This window comes from Austrofundulus limnaeus, unplaced genomic scaffold (genome assembly GCF_001266775.1).
Source record: "Austrofundulus limnaeus strain Quisiro unplaced genomic scaffold, Austrofundulus_limnaeus-1.0 Scaffold4, whole genome shotgun sequence".
Classification (NCBI taxonomy): domain Eukaryota; kingdom Metazoa; phylum Chordata; class Actinopteri; order Cyprinodontiformes; family Rivulidae; genus Austrofundulus; species Austrofundulus limnaeus.
The window spans coordinates 1,254,624-1,256,312 of NW_013952406.1; the positions used below are offsets into that span (position 1 = coordinate 1,254,624).

At 44.9% G+C, this 1,689-nt stretch overlaps 1 protein-coding gene across 1 annotated transcript in view; it reads left to right on the forward strand.

The window, feature by feature from the left end:
- LOC106527661 (alpha-N-acetylneuraminide alpha-2,8-sialyltransferase) overlaps window positions 1–1,689 on the forward strand; it is a gene marked incomplete in the record, with an annotated part of 7,221 nt that extends 5,532 nt beyond the window's left edge. The window contains 3 exon segments of the mRNA XM_014022614.1: window positions 697–809; window positions 876–968; window positions 1,038–1,689. Of these exon segments, the coding sequence (XP_013878068.1) occupies window positions 697–809; window positions 876–968; window positions 1,038–1,536 (705 nt within the window).

Here is a 1,689-nt window from a genome sequence, read left to right on the forward strand (position 1 = left end):
GGACCTATCCACGTCATCATTTACCCAGAATGCTTTGCGTGTAAATAAAATTGCTCCGGCTGTGCTAAAATATATTTTTAAAAATGTACTAAACTGAACATCCTACAGTATTTTTACAGTCTTTATTTTACAGTTAAAATAAATGTTTATCAAATAAAGTCTAATGTTACAACTAATCGGGGATCACTTTAAACTGATCTGAGTTTTTTTTTAAATAATTCTTGATCTAGAATATCTCATACATTCAGTTTAGACAAATACAAATGTTATAAAGCTTTATACAGTTTGGAGTACAAAGTCCGGTCCAGCTGAGAACATAGTTATAAACAACTGAAGAAATGAAACAAAGACGCTTATCAGATGAAAGCTTATCTTATCAGGACAATACTGGACTGTGGAACAAAGTCGGACTGCTCGTTTGATCTCTGCTGTAAATAAAGTTTGAATTTAATCCATTGAAGTTTATTGTGTCTATTTATATGACAAATCTTAACTTTACTTGGTTACCAGACACTTTGTTATTTTATGTCTCTTCAGATATACCTGACACGTATGCTTCCGTCTTCATCAGCTGTGACACCTCTGATGAGGACAGAAGCATACYWCAAAACCCGTCCGGTYTGTCTGAAGAGACATAAAATAASAAAGTGTCTGGTGACYAAGAAAAGTTGAGATTTAAAGTTTGAATTTTTTCAGGAAAACCCTTTCTCCAATAAAACCTGGCAGACGTGTTCCGTTGTGGGAAACGGCGGGATCCTGGCGAACAGCAGCTGCGGGAAAAGCATCGACTCGGCTGGATTCATCATCAGGTGAGCCCGGTGGAGACCATCCTGCTCGTCTTTGTGGAACTTCCTGTGAGTTCGGTCTTTGTTCAGGTGCAACCTGCCTCCTTTGTCCCTCGGATACCAGAAYGACGTTGGCGTCAAGACGAGCCTGGTGACGGCCAACCCCAGCATCCTGTCGAAGAAGTGAGCCTCAGAATGAATCAGCTCAGATTTTTGTGTTTGTTTTTGTTTACGTCAGTCCGATGCTTGCAGGTACGGAGCGCTGATGGAGCGTCGCTGTAAGTTTGTGGAAACCCTGTGCCAGTACGGCAGCTCCTTCCTGCTCCTTCCCGCCTTCTCCTTTAACACCAACACCGCCCTCTCTCTGCGGGCCCTCTACACCACCGAGGACTTCGGCAGTCCCATCAGAGCGGTCTTCTTTAACCCGGAGTACCTGCAGAGCCTGGACCAGTTCTGGCGCTCTCGGGGCCTGAAGGCYCCGCGGCTCAGCACTGGGATCATGATGGTGAGCCTGGCGCTGGAGCTCTGCGAGAACGTGGACCTGTACGGGTTCTGGCCCTTCAGCGTTCACCCCGACGACCTCCAAGAACTGACTCACCACTACTACGACGACACCAAAGCTAAAGGAAACTTCCACGTCATGCCGGATGAGTTTGAACGCCTGGTGCAGCTGCACAGCCAGGGCGTGATCAGGCTGCACCTCGGGCACTGTGAACCGGACCCGTTAATCCAACAAAAAACTGATCACTGACACTTCACAGACACAGTGAGCATCTTCTAAACACTCCTGCAGCATTTCGCTCACTACCACTGACAAATACGAGGCGGCATTTATATTTTAAAGAAAAATACAAAATCACCTTAAATACAGGGACAATAAAATTTGTATTTTTGTAACTGAAAA